The 15,005-nt window shown below is 36.9% G+C and overlaps 1 protein-coding gene across 1 annotated transcript in view; it reads right to left on the bottom strand.

The window, feature by feature from the left end:
* LOC134754157 (potassium channel subfamily T member 2) overlaps positions 1-15,005 on the bottom strand; it is a 135,369-nt gene that overhangs the window by 37,307 nt on the left and 83,057 nt on the right. The window contains 7 exon segments of the mRNA XM_063690277.1: positions 4,525-4,937; positions 5,044-5,193; positions 5,993-6,190; positions 8,290-8,447; positions 10,106-10,333; positions 10,843-11,026; positions 13,293-13,387. Coding sequence (XP_063546347.1) covers positions 4,525-4,937; positions 5,044-5,193; positions 5,993-6,190; positions 8,290-8,447; positions 10,106-10,333; positions 10,843-11,026; positions 13,293-13,387 — 1,426 coding nt within the window.

The raw sequence follows: 15,005 nt of genomic DNA, 5'->3' as shown, positions 1-15,005 counted from the left end.
CCGCTACTAGTGAAGCTGACTGTCCAAGTGGTCGTTGACAACCCACTCTTCGCCGCTCGATACGACTACCCCGTCAACAATTTTCGTTAAGTATGCAAATCGATCTATAATCAACTGACACTCAAACGGACGTCAATCGCGAGGTATTCCATACATGTGGACCAGCCATTTATGGCAGTAGAACGTAGCTAACAAACCACCTTTATTTAGCGTGACAGTTATTTTTACTATTAATACAAGTCAATTTATTTATACAAAGAATTCCTACGAGTAAATAAATGGGAATAGGATTCTAAACAAATGAAAAAAAATGCGCCGCTTCTCTGAACAGACTTGTAGTATCTGGGCTGGGCTGGGTCAAACACAAAACTGTGTTCACGTCTTTCCTGTAGACATACCAAGAAGTTAAGGGCTATAAAGGTAAATTTTCTTATTTACCCCTTATCCACATGAAAAGGTAATCCTTTTATTTGGATAAGTATGATAAAATCATTACCTACAGTCAAGGGCATAAATATATATACAATCCCAAAGTTTCAAAAATATGTGTACGCTCTTACACTATAGACAATAAAGTCGTGTTCACATATTTTTGAGCTATTTGTCTCGATCGATATTTTTGCCTTCGACTGTACATGCCCACAAGCTGATAACTATTTAATTGTCCACAGAAGATAAAACTTGTGTGTTCATGAGTTTGTTTGTAGAAAATCTTTTACGTATTCTTGACTAAAGTTTTGTAATTTTTAGCAATTACTAACTTTCCAGTTTCCAAGCAAATGACCATAGACATGATTGCACTGCGTAATGTACAGTCGCCATCAGATATATCGGAACAGCCAACGCGCTCACAAATATCTGACCACGCCTCTATTGTCAAGGCGCTAGAGTGCGTGTTCAGATATTTTTGAGCACCTCGGGCGCTCCGATATATCTGATGGTGACTGTATATATCGCAGGAAAATTGTAAGAATCAGCCGTTTACAAACGGTGTCGTCATTTTACAAACATTTTCACGTTTGTAAAATGACGACGCTGATTGTAAAATGTAAAAAGTCCAGGAAATTCGTAAACCTTATGACATTAACAGCGCCGTTTGTAATTTGCCGCGGCATTTTGGTCAAATTAAGTCTATAATTTATCACGCGTGGCGCTGCACATCAAAACTATGAAAAACGCTGGGGTGGCCATTAAATCTGGAATTCGTCGGACTTAGGGGCGTAGGAGGCTTTTGGATCTGGGTGGCACCGGCGCTGCGGAAGGGCCGCCCTTCCGCCCTGCTCTCCCTCAGCGCTTCGCAATTGCTCCCTAGGAAGAGGACAGACAAGACCACGTGGACAGACAAGTGCTCGGTTTTGGGTGACCTTCAGATTTTGGTGGGCGTGAGAATGGTGGTGTGGTATAAAAGTTAATATAAATTTATAAAACAGCAAACCATGGTCACCCTCAGACAACCATCACGTTTACGTTGTCACTATTGAGCGCACTAACAATTTGCCTTCGGCAATTTTCAAACGTGAAAACGTTTGTTAATTGACGAAGGCGTTTGTAAACGGCGGATTCTTACAATTTGCCTGCGACATATACATTGTAATTTCATAAAGGAATCACTTTAAAAATGTGCCTTGCATTATGCTAGATGGGTACAAAACCCCCTAAAAAGCCAATCCTTCGATTTGACGGGCGAGCCGCGAGCCTACGTAAATAACGAAATAGAAAGTTGTTGAGTATGTTTGTTTAACAATTCTTTGAGACACCATGGTGCTTTAATCGTTTGACGGACTTTAATGTATCTCCAGATAGGAGTGTCTCGGTCGTGGAAGTGACTTGGAAAAAGCTGTAAGATGTATGACATCAGTCGCTTTGTGCCCTCTAATATCGCGTCACAGCGGGTATTTCAACGCGGCTATTTTATTACAATTTTTACTTAATATTGTCTTCGGTTACCGCGATAATTACTCATGAAATAAAACTATAAAAACGGATTATATCGCGTATATTGAATTTATAATACATCCCGACGTTTCGAACCCTTTACAGCGTTCGTGGTTACCGGGTCAGGGTCAAGGTTGGGGTCAGGGGGTCAGTCACCCGTTGACCACGAACGCTGTAAAGGGTTCTAAACGTCGGGATGTATTATAAATTCAATATACGCGATATAATCCGTTTTCATAGTTTTATTTCACTATTTTTACTTGTTATTTTTTTCAATATTTGCTTAAAATGATGAAGGTATCATACATATTTCTACAACCAATGGAAAAAAACTGAAAACCATGCTTCATGCAGTTAGTTGGTTCAGGCGATAAGAGGGCGAGATTGTTCTACTGACACAGGCCTGTCCGACTAAACATTGGGACTCTATCAAATAGCACTTTGAATTTCATATGACACCGTAAGATTGTGCACCCGTTAGTTTACAATCGAACATAGCTTAGGTTACATTGTAATGATCCTACATCCTATTGTCAGATTATTATTTAACTAGTGAGATTATAAACTGATGAGTGTTTACAATTTTACGGTGACAGATAGGTATAAGCAACAATTATTTTAACGAATTAATGTGAAACATTCTGGAATTTACAGTCGTAATTAGAGATTTAGTGCGAGGGTATTATCACGGTGCTTCTTAGTCTCTCAGTCCAGTCAACAACAAAAATCGATTTATTATAATCGATATATTAATAAATTTAAGTGGCATAAAAGATTTTTGAAAGTGCATATTCTGGTTATTTAACTCGAATATAATTGATCAACTTTATATATACTAGTTATAGTAGTTCATGTGACTATATTCTTAATGAAAGGCATTAAAATACGTGTGAGTTTATGAAACGAACGTAATTTGCGGTTTTGAACGCATCATAGTTATTTAATGTTCACACGTTTATATCATGTTCTATTAAGTATATTGAAGGAAAAGTGAACAACGTCTTTATAAATTTATTGAATTTTTAGGGTTCCGTACCTCAAAAGGAAAAAAACGGAACCCTTATAGGATTACTCGTGCGTCTGTCTGTCTGTCCGTCTGTCACAGCCTATTTTCTCCGAAACTACTGGACCAATTAAATTGAAATTTGGTATACATATGTAAGTTTGTGACCCAACATGTAACGTAAACAAATGAATTTTAAGCACGGGGGCCACTTTTGGGGGGTAAATGCGAAAATGAAAAAATAAAGTTTTTCAAACTATATCGTGTTACATAAAGAGCTCATTATGAAAATCTAAAATATATTTTGTTTATAATTTTAGGATAAACAGTTTAGAAGTTATTCAAGAAAATAGGCAAAAAATTACCATTCCGGGGCCCTTTATCTCCGAAACTACTAAGTCTAAAATTTTGAAAAAAATACACAAAATAGATCTTTACCTATAGATCAAAGGAAAACCTATTAGAAATGTGCAGTCAAGCGTGAGTCGGAATTAATTACTTAGTTTTTGATCCAACCCCTACGGGTTTTTTAAAGACATTTCACTCAGTTTCACATAAAAAATTACATTGTTTAAATTGTGTAATGTACGGAACCCTTGGAACACGAGTCCGACTCGCACTTGGTCGGTTTTATTCAACAATACATGGAGGTACAAAAGGCGGACCACTCTGACGCTACCAGTTAACTAATGGGTTAAACCAGAAAGATTAAGTAGGTGCAATGTGTTTTTTAAAGTAGGTAAATGAATTTATAACCCAGACAAAATGAATATAAACTATATTAATAAACTTACACATATACTTAATACAAATAAACTTAAATACATAGATACTATACATATTTATATACCTAGTGTGAATCTGTAAGTTGATGAAGAAGAAAGGTTGGTTTCAAGGAAATAATACTTGCGCAACATGCGCTTGAATGTGAATTTGGTCTGCGCTTGTCTGATAGAGAGTGGGAGATCGTTCCAAAGTCTGATAGCCTGGACAGTGAAAGAATTGAACATGAAACCCTTTCGATGGTGGGGGACAATGCATGAGCTTAAGGCAACGGGAAGAGCAAAGATCTGTGTCTGGACGTGGGGAAACAAATTAAAATTTGTAACGGATATAATCTGGGGCGGACAGGTCAAACAAGATTGAGTATAGAGTCTTTAACGTCGAATTACCGATATTGTTTTCCCTTTGTCGCTTTTAAACAGAGAATTTGGATAGTCACTCAGAAAAACAAACAAGTTTCGTAGAGTTAACACTTTCAGTGCCTAATTCCATTTTCCAATACAACATGACACGCCTAGGGTGTTTATTGGCAGTGAATGTGTTAATCTAAGAATAACCGCATTCCAGAAGGTCCACATTACGTAATACAAAGTCGTTGAGTGCTTAGGCCAGACACTAGGGCACTCCCAAAAATATGACGGTAGGAAGTAAGCGATAATATCTTGTTCGGAATATTATTTATACCGGTACCATAGAGCGATTTAAGCAAATGCATTATAAAGTGGATCGAATACACGTGTTGATAGATGACTGGAGAAGCTGTATTCGATCTACTTCGGGTGTAATCCAACTGTGACACTCACAGCCAGCGACAGTAAACTTAGCGGATGATACAGTATTAGCTTGGTTGATGCGTGATGGCGATGCGTTTGGTGTGGTACTCGCGGGAGCTTGGAGAATCACTTGTGGGAGTTCGTATTGAGCGACGTTACTACCGTCAGTGCTTTTCTGCTGGCCACAGCCCTCCTCAGGATCGCCGGGCTTCTTGTCGTTCGATAGCAGACTACATGCGGTTTGATCTTTAGGTATAGTACGTTTGTTTTCGATCTGTTTCTCTGATATAACAAATGCAGAATTTTCTTCTTTCGTGATACTCATATAATAACAGGTGTCGCTACTTTTCATGATATGACGAGGACCGGGGTTCAAAAGTATCGTTTCCTCATAAAATTCGGGTAATTCCGCCGGACGTACCCCCACTAAGGCCACACCGTACCTTGAAAGCATAAAAAGTACACTCTTTAAATTTCGTTTAATTTTTACTGAAATATCGCGTATTTATCCTGAATGTGTTCGCCTGGAGTAATATATAAAATGCATACTTTCTGTGAGAATGAAAACTTGCGTATGTAAAACTTTTTCCTTCGTATTCTCCAAAAAATCGACTGTCTCCCAGGACGATGTGATATATCTCATTTCCGGAACACTTCCCGTACAGTCGATGCCATTCCTCTGGGGACTGCTGTCCTTCCCTATTGGTAAAGTATTAGTATTAATTACCTAAGTTTTCACCACACCAGCTCGTAAAGGCTTCAGAAACTAATGAGAAAGTTGCGTTTTTTACGAAAGAGTGGCAACGTAATCTGGTGCAAATATTGAGTTGTTTCCTCATATTGCCAGACAGATAAGCTTTTAAGTGATAATTTTGAATAAAACATATTTAAATAATGTTCATTTCGGTTTGATTTGTAACGTTTTACAGTTAGTATTTTATGTGGTGAAAAATTTTGTGTTTCACTCGGTAGCAGTTTGTTTAACCCTCGTGCCTTGAAACTCTCACAACGCTCAAGATTCCACTTTTTAGGGTTCCGTACCCAAAGGGTAAAAACGGGACCCTATTACTAAGACTCCGCTGTCCTTCTGTCCGTCCGTCTGTCCGTCTGTCTGTCTGTCACCAGGCTGTATCTCATGAACCGCGATAGCTAGACAGTTGAAATTTTCACAGATGATGTATTTCTGTTGCCGCTATAATAACAAATACTAAAAACAGAATAATATAAATATTTAAATGGGGCTCCCATACAACAAACGTGATTTCTTTGCTGTTTTTTTCCTTAATGGTACGGAACCCTTCGTGCGCGAGTCCGACTCGTACTTGGCCGGTTTTTTTAATAACTTGTTACGCTCGTGGTTCAATTTTGTAATATTTTGCTTGCTCGGATATCAATATTAGCACCAGGGGTTAAACAACAACTTTGCCCCCTTGTAAAACAAGTATAACTATTGTTATGTTAGTAGTAGCACTAGGAAACGTCGCGGTTGCCTACTCACTGTCCTCTGCTGGTGTGCAGCAGCAACGTGACGAGTGTCGACGCTCCCGGACACGTGCAGTTGTTCGCCAGCAGCGCATACTTAAATTCGTCTTCGCACACTACGAATTCGGCGAACTTAACATGTAATTTGTTCTCCGGTCTAAATATTTGCACGTACTGAGGAACGTCCGGTGCAAAATCTTTAACCGCCCATGACCTGTTGGAATAAAGAAAAGGTCGAATAGTTCAGTTCAGTTCAGTTCTTTATTTGCTTTCATAAGATACAAGTATCATGCAAAATTGTATACAATAAAATAACTTAGCCTAAATCATGCATTACATTTAAAATGAAATTCTGAATAACATAAATGTACAAAAGGCTGATCAATGTCCTAACTAACGTAAAGATATCACATTTAATAATATTGATAATTAGATTTTACACAATTAATGATAAATATACACTTAAAAACAGATGAAGTAATAATAAAGTAAAGCTATAGTTGATTTGTTGGGAATCCAACATGGGTAGAAATATGTATAGTATGCATAGAAAATACTAAACTGATGAAGGAAGGAATACATACTTATTTATCTCGATACTAAATACCTTAATCTCATAAATACCTTAATGAAAGTAACGTATCGTGACGTTTAACGTCGGTAACATGATTTTTTTTACCTATGTAAATTATTCTGACCGTTCAAAAGTAATTCCCAATTTGTAGCGCCAATTGCACCGTCAGGGTAGAACAATTTACTAATCTGGGAGACCGAGCTATGCTCGGAAAACATATAAAAACTCAAAAATGCGCGTTTTCCCAGAGATAAGACCTAGCTAGATCGATTTTTCGCCTCCGAAAACCCCCAAATAGCAAAATTCATCGAAATCGTTAAAGCCGTTTCCGAGATCCCCGAAACATATAATTATACAAAAACTGTTTGTTTAAAGGTATAAGATACTTACTAAGTAAAAGTATCTGCAGATGCACTTTAATGCCTTGACAATAAAGGTGTATTTAGCTTCAAATATTTGTAACAATACTATAACCCAGCCCGATTTACTTTTAGCCTTTAAGGGGCTCTAATCCCTTTCCTGTTTGATAAAATAACGTAAACTTATGTTTTCAAACGTGCAATGAAATATTGTCGTTGCCTATGTTCCTTATAATATCGGTCTTCAAGGTAGCCCGTTTCGGGCGCAGTAGCGCGAGAGGACTGCAATGGGATTTTCATACAAAATTGAAGGTTTAGGCCTCAAGGCACCCGTCTTTTGTTTCAATGCTCAATGTCATTCACTTTTTTATAATGGCGGGATAGTTAATAGACTAAAATGTCCACGGTAAGGGTACGGCAGATACTTAATTTCAGCTCAAATTTAATGGATAGACGAGCTGAAATTAAGTAGGTATCTGAATCTCTATTGTTACATTGGTTACTGAATAAATTCAGTGTTATGAATATTGTCCTTATATATAACCAGAGAATATTAATAATCCTCTGAATTCATTGAGTAACCATATAAATTCAGATTCCTCTTAATTTGAGCTAGTGTGTGATAGCCGTCCAAGCGTGATATCAACAGCACAGACAAAATACATCCGCGAAAATAAACATTTTGGTGGGAATATTGAACAATTTTCATTGTATAATTCGATTTCCCTGTTGTTTTATTTCATTGCATGTTTGAAAATAACAATAGATGTACAGTTGTGTGCAATAAAATAGCAGTTAATAGGAAAATGAATATTAGGGGAAAACAATAATTTTAGATCATTTATATTGGATCTTTTTTTTATAATTCTTCTGCATTACTTGACATTGTTTCAAAATTAACTGTAACCTTTGGAAGTATTTAAAAAATATCATGGAAATCGTCTTTTTTACTTCGCGGAATTTTTTATAAAAACGTAACAACCTACGAAAAAAATACAATAGTGTACTATAATACTTACAACACAACAACACTTACAATACTTACTTATAGTGTACTTGTGTTGTGATCGTCACGAATAAATGTCTTTTATCTTTTATCTTTTATCTTTATAATTGTAATTTAGTATCTTGCCTATTATTTCCAATCAAAGCTTTACATCTAAGCTCATGTCATCCAGAATTTCTATATGACGATCTTCGTCTCAGAGTATACTAGTAGTCCATCATTCGACTTTGTTGTTGATTTTTGATCGACTTGAATTTTCATTTTCCTATTGACTGCATTACAGCTGTACATGCTTCAGCGTGAAAACGGCTTGCTGGTCAAATATATATGAATCTTTTTTCCCGGCCTCTATAGTAATGTATTATTTGGAATACCTTAGTATAGTGTGTTCGTCGGCGGCCGTTTTGTCGGCGTAATTCCTGGCCGCTAGCACGAAACATGCCTCGGCTTCGTTCATTCGTGCTCGTATTAGATCCGTGTCTTTTAGGCACGAACCTTGTATGTAAATGACACGTTGAGCCCAAATTGGCACCTGTAAGTATGCAGGTTCTTATACATACACATCAAGGTACACTGGCATTTGGCGGCTTCTAATACTTCGAATAATAAAATAAGACAAATATTTCACCAATTAGTTATGTCTAAGATCATATTGAATTCACTTACGCGAGATAAATACAGGACACAGTAAATAATAATAAAATATTAATAGTATTAATAGTAATAATAAAGTACGTTCATTTTGAAGTACCTTTGTTTTTATTTTGGATAGGTACGTACTTAGTTGACATTAGGCTTAGGGTAGCTAGGAATATAATCTGACCGGGGACATGTCTCGGGCACATCTATAGCTTTTGTTCGCGTTGCGGCTAACGACGTTATCAATGAGCTGGAAGTACTAATACCTAGGTGTAATGCAAACAAACGTCGACGATTTTAACCTTAAGGCTCAGTGAGTTCGTGTTCTGAATGAATAAGCGTAAGCGTGAGCGAGATGGAAGTGTGTGCCCGAGAGCGCGGATATTGTGTTTTTTATTAATTTTTGTATGCTTAAATAAAAAAAAAGTAATCGAAACGTTCCCTCAAACATGATATTGCCGATTTTTAGAAGCAATTTTGAATTTTTTGCTTCTGTTCATAGTTTGTTAAAAAATTTTAAAGTACTGGATTAGAATCGATACAGTCCCTCGAGAAAGGCCTCAAGATTGCGTATCAGATTTATGGCAGCCGTAGGTTTTGGGATCCATAACTACGACTACGACTTTTTAAAAACTCCGTTTTCGTACCTACTGCACCTTAAGTGATAAATTATAGTTTGTTCTTTTTGTTAGTATCGGAAAGCCGAAGCGCCCAATATTATCCCAATATAATGTTAACCCAATATCAGTTTAACCTAAATAACAGCAATACATATTTAGGTTAACTTCAATATGCATACATAGGTAATAGATGGATCAATATAAACCCAAGTGTATGGAAAGTGGAAACCCTATGTCTACAAGACGAAAACACAATACCTATGTCTACATATTACCTAATAGCCAGAAGTGCTTCAACCATTGCCATTTCACGTGGACTCCAGCAAATTAGGCGACCTTGATAATAAGCCGACAAACTTTCGAGATGATAAATATATACTTACAGCAGTTACAGCTGATTGGTCCTTTAAAAGTAAGTCCAGTTAGACCATTTGGCTTTTCGAGATTACATACTTACCTACTGTTTAATATTTTTAGGAATTTTGGGAGCATTTTGATTTACCATTTGAGACTAAATGAAAATAAGCATAAATAAACATTTATGAAACGATTGTACCCTGAAACCTAGTCATCAAAATATCGAGATAATTTATTTGGTCAGAGCTTATGGCTAAAGACGAGTTCATTAAAAAAAGTGACAGTAAATTAACATGCTATTTTATAGTTTTAGTTAGCGTGGGCACTACTCCTGTTTTATGGTTAGCGTGGACTCAACACCTATTCTGACTTTTATACATATTCCTATCACATAAAAACTTTGATTTCGGACAATGTAAGATAAACTCGTTAAAGCTACTCAACGCTAAACGTTGGCTCACCGGAAATTAGGCTAAATCTATTCCTGGCCGTCGCGAGCTTTGCATTGCAATTATTTTTTAATTTAGATTCCGATTCTATTTAATCAATTTATGTTTATTAGGACGCGCATTACCTGCAAGATCATTCTCATTGTTGTATCCAGTTCCATCGGCGATAATAACACCACGTAGTAATCTTGAAGCAAGGGATGGGCATAGAATTCATTAAGGAAATCCATGATAGTGTCCGCGTGAAGTGTTGTTGAACACACTACAACGTGTTTCTCGGACTGGGCACGATGGGACGAGTAAGAGCCACCTAGTTTCTGCCTCTCCATCCAAGTGAACGCGAGTTGCTCGAACTGAAAAACAACAATTTCAGAGTGAATCAAAACGGCCACGGGACGGTATTTTTTATTTCGTGAAAATAGGTACAGTGTAGGTGTAGCTTAAGTTATGACGTACGTATTTAGATATTGAAATTTGCGTAGCTTAATTTAATATTTAAATTTATTGTGGTTATTTCGTGCTGACATAATTAAATTGATTAACTAAAATAAGGCATACAGAACATTCTCGGATAATGCATCGATTTAAGTTGGCCTCTGCAATGTTTTAATGCGTTTAACATTGATTTTAGCTGATCTGTTCTAACCTTCTAACATGACATAAAAATAATGAATACAAATAATTGGTTAAAAAAACACGCTGTTTTTACGGCAATTAGTTGCGAGGTTAATTAGACATTAATATTGTGTAACTTTCGCCTGGTGCCCTTGAGGGCGTCGTCGATGTCTAAACGTACGTATAGGTAGGTACACACGTGGTAATAATAGTCGTAAGTTAATTGTTTAAGTGCGATGGCGCGTACCTGCGTGGGCAACACGACGAGCGCGACGCCAATCATTATCACCATGTACAGCTGCGACGGCCAGATGTCCGGCACGAAGTCCCCGTACCCTACCGTGGAGAACGTTACCACCACGAAGTAGGTAGCTTGGAAAAGGTTCAGGTGCCGGTGCCCCGCCCTCTGAAAGTGCTGGATGCCACATACGCTGAAAGGTTGAAGGTATATAATTTTAATATCCCCATTTAGCTCCGCTTCCCATTCCAATTAGAAGTTCTTGTCTTTACACAAAATAGAAAAAGTATATCTGCTGTAGAAGCGAACATGTCACTTATCTAATTATATTAAGGAAAATTATATTTACGGTTGCAAAAGCTTTCCAAGCAATCTTGGCTCTAAGTACATAAGAGCCATAAAAAACGTGAATTGGTGAACCCTTAAAAGGTTGCATAAATGAATTTATTACGCTATAATCGAAACAACAACGCACCCACCAATGGGTGTGTAGCCAACATACCAATCGTTTACGCTCCGTAGCGAACGAAACGCAAGTGTCACTTGCCGCACTAATATGGAAGAGTGAAAGAGAGGAACAAAGCGTTTCGTTATCTTAGTGCAAGCGATTGTCACCTTGGCTAAGGCACTCAGCCCGACATTTTCTTGGTACCTATTACCCAGATTGATTACCTTCATGTTTTAAACAGAGATCGTTACAGTTGTTATAATTAAATCCATCCAAGAGGTAGCCTCGCATTCACAATATTTCTTTCATTTTCAAAAATTGTGTGCCGATTAAAATGGAAAAGCTTTTATATGGATGCGTAAGTCCTGATCCTGCCTGACTGATTAATCAACGTAGAGCCGAAACGACTGAAGCTTGAAAATTGAAGTTTCCACATCTAGTTATATATGTTACCGTGAAAACCCGTCTTTCCTAGTAAAGACTAGTTTTCCGTATCGCCTCCGTGAAAAAGCGTTTTCACTAGTTAAACCTAGTTTTCCGTAAGGCCTCGGTGAAAACTAGTTTTAACTGGGATTTGTTAGTCAAAACTAGTTTCGAAAAGTGCCTTGGTTAAAACTAAACAGATTTTGAGTTACGCAGGAGTAAAAGTGGCTCCAAATGGTTCGTGTAACGGCCGCTGCCTCGGCAGTTCTCTTCTTTTGAACTTGGCTTGACGAGCTGCCGCGTGTCTACATAAACAAATTCATAAAAATTACCATTTCGAAGAAATTAATAACATTCGTTGTGACGTGTAGCATACTAGTATTTTGTTAAAGAATTTATTCGTAACCTGTTCAGTGTACATGAACCATATTTAACCAAATACTTGAACAAATAGGTAGGTACTTGAATCGTAGGTAAACTTGTCGGCTAAATTCATTAATGCATAGTTGGCAACATTTAGGCCAAGAATACATATATCGTAATTTTGTTACCATTAGGAAAAATCGGACAAGTGCGAGTTGTACTTGCGCTTCGAGGGGGGTTCCGGACATCGTACAAATTTGTGCAAAATTGATTTATTTTTCGTAAGACGTACTCACGCTTGACTTTCTTATAAATTTTCATATAGGTAAAAAACTATTCGTGTATTTTTTTAGGTTACCGTAGCCAAAGATAATATATAGGATAGAGGGGTACTGTCATAGTAAATTTTGTAGTCATAGTAAATTTACTGCCATCTATCGACACACGATTAAAACAAAAATATCAAAAAATGTATACGTATATATGGAAAAATGTTTTTTTTTTTGTTTGTATTTATTATTTTTATATGATGTTGACACATGTTCTCTCACTGATATGTGTTATATAACAAACGAAACCGTCAACGACATCTAAACGAGAATAGGGCAAAGGTTGGTATTGGTGGCAGCGCCATCTGTGCGAGAATCAAATTTTCTTGATTTCCGAGGCACGTTTTTTCCTTAGACTTTATTCATCTTATACGGAGTTATATAGGTCTTTGTCGCACCTTAAAAAAACGGGAGAAAAACGAAAGGATAAATGTGTATCTCTATCCGTCCGTCTGTAACAACCGATTCGCTCCGAAACTAGGTACTAGACCGATTGAGTTGAAATTTGGTACACATATGTAGGTAAATATAAGAAGTCTCCCACCCTCGCAAGTCTCCCTGTATTGAGAGATCTAACCTTATAAACCTAGTTTTCGCATATATTTGAGAGATCCAACCTTATAAACCTAGTTCCCGCATATATTTGAGAGATCCAACCTTATAAACCTAGTTCCCGCATATATTTATGACAGTAAACAACAAGGTACAGGTGGGAAGTCTAGTTGAAAAACAAGTTTTTAAAGCCAAAAGTATAATATTTAAAATTACTGTCTTAAATAATTTTACTGAATATTAGGCGCAGGTCCCTGTTCTATATTTTGTATAATCTGGCTCGGATGAGTAAACTGTTCGTTTTAACCGGTCTAACATAGTTAGATACTAAAAGTTTAACTTACCTTGTAAAGACGAGGCACAACAGTGTTACACAAAGGATCATTAGTTGTTGTGAAAGGGCTGATTGAGATTTTTGCATCGCTCGATGAAGGTCATTCTGCAACGTACAAAATACAGTTTTATATATTTCAATTATATTCTCATTTTATTTTGTTTCCTAATGGGGCATTTATTTACATAAATAAATTACAGTTAAGAAAATAAGGAAAAAAAAGTGTTAAAATTGTTAAATAACAAACGAAACCCTCAACGCCATCTAGCCGAGAATAGGCCAAAGGCGTAGGCGCCATCTGTATGAGAATACATTTTTCTTGATTTCCGAGACACGTTTTATCCTTAGACTTTATTCATCTTAATTAATTTTTAACAAGCAGAAACGTCTGCGATCGATGCTATTAAGCTTAGAATAAATTTAAAAGTGGAAAAATTACTGCCTTGGGTGAGACTTGAACTCACGGCCTCTGGATCGATACTCCTGCGCTCTGCCAACTGAGTCACCAAGACCTCATCCATAGTCAGCAAATCTTCCCACTATATGGGTCTAGGGGACCCTAGCGACATCTACCGTAAGAGTGTTACACTTCTTAAACTTATTCATCTAAATTTATTCATCTTATACGGAGTTACATAGGTCTTTGGTATGATGAACCATTGCGGACGTCAGCTGCCGCTCCGTTGGTGGGTTGATGATGGCAACACGTAAAAAATTAAAATAAATTTAGTCATAGCCTACCGTTTGATACTTTGTCAGATGATAGTTTAGATGCTATTATGAATTAAAAAAATCGTCAGCCGGTTGTATCGAGGGGGAAAGAACGTCAGCTGATCGCATGAACATGTAAAAAATAAGCGCTTTACCTTTTTATGACAGTCATAACAAATTGCATGCATGCTTATGTTTATGCTTTGCATGGAGCATTCCATCAGGCGTTTCAATAAACGGATTACGCATTACGCATACTTTGCGGACATGTGGTAAGGGCATAGGTGGTGGTATTTTTTACATGTTCATGTGATCAGCTGAGGTCTTTATTTATTTAAAATAGGATATAAACTATCATCTGACACAATATCAATCGGGGGGCGATGACTGAAAAAAGATTTTTTTATCTTAACCCCTGCATATAATAAAAAATATTTTGTTGAAGTTTGAACTTTAATAGCTGTCAACAGAGTTGAATATCCACTATATAAGGCTTCCTAGGCGGTAAAGGGTTAAGTCATCAACTGAAAGTTTTTCCACCGCGATACAACGGGCAGAGTATTTTTTTTTAAATTCATGATAGCATCTAAACTATCATCTGACAAAGTATCAGCCGGGAGGCGATGATTGACGATATATGCTCCTGGTTCGCGGTCTATAAGTACCTAGCGTTTGACACGCGGCGATTGATTCCATTTAAAATATTTTAAATAAACCCAGTATCTACTTTCATTAGCTCGAAACAGGCACGTTTTTTCCTGTATCCATCTATTACGGAGTTATATCTAACTTTGGTATGTATGTGCATTGTGTGCAATTTTTTTTTTGAGTTTGATATATAACTGATTCGTGGCAATAGGGTTGTTGACACATATGTGACATGTGTCAATAACCCTATTGACATGAATTTCAACTAAATTCAAATTCAGAATTTTATAACTAAATCTAGTTAAATATGTAGATAGAAAATGAGCAATTTATCACAATAAATTGGAACCTTAAAAAATATATG

Source organism: Cydia strobilella, chromosome Z (genome assembly GCF_947568885.1).
Source record: "Cydia strobilella chromosome Z, ilCydStro3.1, whole genome shotgun sequence".
NCBI classification, from domain to species: Eukaryota; Metazoa; Arthropoda; class Insecta; order Lepidoptera; family Tortricidae; genus Cydia; species Cydia strobilella.
Note: the sequence above shows the minus strand (reverse complement) of the source record. Positions and strands in the feature narration are given on the sequence as shown.